This window comes from Onychomys torridus, chromosome 1, assembly GCF_903995425.1.
Source record: "Onychomys torridus chromosome 1, mOncTor1.1, whole genome shotgun sequence".
NCBI classification, from domain to species: Eukaryota; Metazoa; Chordata; class Mammalia; order Rodentia; family Cricetidae; genus Onychomys; species Onychomys torridus.
In genome coordinates, this window is record NC_050443.1 from 5,820,921 (window position 1) to 5,822,603 (window position 1,683).

At 37.3% G+C, this 1,683-nt stretch overlaps 1 protein-coding gene across 1 annotated transcript; it reads right to left on the reverse strand.

Annotated features, from left to right (window-relative positions):
- Nucleotides 1-281: 281 nt before the first annotated feature.
- On the reverse strand, nucleotides 282-1,193 carry LOC118597520 (vomeronasal type-1 receptor 4-like). Its single transcript, XM_036209137.1, has one exon. The coding sequence runs from the start codon at nucleotides 1,182-1,184 to the stop codon at nucleotides 282-284; it is 903 nt and encodes a 300-aa protein (XP_036065030.1). The 5' UTR covers nucleotides 1,185-1,193.
- Nucleotides 1,194-1,683: the final 490 nt, after the last annotated feature.

Sequence of the window (1,683 nt, forward strand, 5' to 3'; positions counted from 1 at the left end):
TTTTTGCTTTATCCTTTGGACATCAGCTGGACAAAAGGAAGGCTAGCAGGTGTAAATCAGAGTGATATCATCCTCTATACACTGGGATAACTTCAGGGACACTGCTAATACAACCAGCTAACAAAGGTCTGTGACTCTTCATTTGGTTAATAGTTAAAAGACAAGGCATTACCTCCTTAACTCTCTGTACTGACTTTCTGAGAGTGACATGTAAGTAAACACCTGTATACCACATAAAACATATCATTTACACACTTAAAATAAGAACAAGTAATTTTTTTTCATGATCCAAAACAAGTGAGTCTGGGTACAATGGAGTTATGATTCATAAAAACAAAGGGTCCAAAACAGGGAAAACATAGAGATGTTAGGAAACTGATGTTCACCAGCCACCAATTGGAATTATGCAAAAGACCAATGCAGCCTTGTAAGATGGAGGAGAGAGTATAAAAAGCTAGAAATGTAGACACCAGGACCAGGATCCTCTGGGTGGCTCTGGACTCAAAACCAGTTCTGCTGGAACCACAAGTGCTATGGATGTGTTGAACCGTCTGTTTGTGTCTGTACAGAATGACAATCATGTAGCCACTAGACCATGCCATGAGCAAAGAAAAGAAGATTTCAGGGCATGCCACCAGTGCTGAATAGAGAGAGTCACTGATTTCATCCCGCCCATCAGTTGAGCAGTATCCAAAGTCCCGTTTTCTTGTCACGTTTTTACTATTCCTTTTGATAAATTGATACACAGGGAAAATGATATTTATCAACATGTACAAGACCCATAGGAGGGCAAAGCAGCATTCAATGTATTTTGCAGATTTAATTATTTGAGCCTTACAGCAGAGTTCCTTCTGACTGATGGTGATGGCCTGGAAGATACTCAAGAAGCAGGTGGTGCCAATGGACACACTCCGGCCAACTCTTTGAATATATAAAATTAATCTGCATCCAAAATAATTTAGAAATTGCTTCAATCCAAAAGCTGCCATTGTGTGTGGCACTCCTCTAGAGAGAATGATCAAGGTGTTGGCTGCCATTATATGCATGGTAATCAAATCTGTGGGCTTTAATTTTCTTTCTCCATAATGAACTAGATAGTAGTAAAGAAGGGAGAAATTTCCCAGAATTCCAGCTGTAGTTTGTGACAATAAAATGATTTTGATGGTCAGATTCCAGAAGTCCATTTTGTGATTGGGTATTATTTTATGTAAATAATGGCAGCCAAAGCCATTTCTCTGGTCAAATGAATGAAAAGTATTAGTAATCCAAAGAGCTATAAATCAACATGTCCTTTAGATCTCTCAAGTACAATCTCAGCCTGGACTACATGTCAAGAATTTCTCAAAGTTAATGACAGGGGCAATTATTTCATACCATGCATACTACTGTAAGATATCTAAAGGCCTCAGCACACACATGTGGCTGAGGGATATGCCTTCATAATGATAGAACAGGCAGCATTATGGGCTATGATATTTGGCCTATAAGGAGCAATGGAATGTGAAAGCCAATGCTATCATTCATCATGTAAGAGAATGAAAATATACTAATATTTTCTAGAATTGGTATAAAAGAATATAATTTCAATAGCTATAAAAAACTCAAAGACATCAATTCTTTATATGTATCTCATCTAAAAGTAAAAGATGAGTATTGAAAAGTTTATAATGTCATTCAGAATAT

What these genes read in the sequence shown, in the direction of transcription:
- LOC118597520 (XM_036209137.1), bottom strand. Translation starts at nt 1,184, where the DNA reads ATGGACTTCTGGAATCTGACCATCAAAATCATTTTATTGTCACAAACT.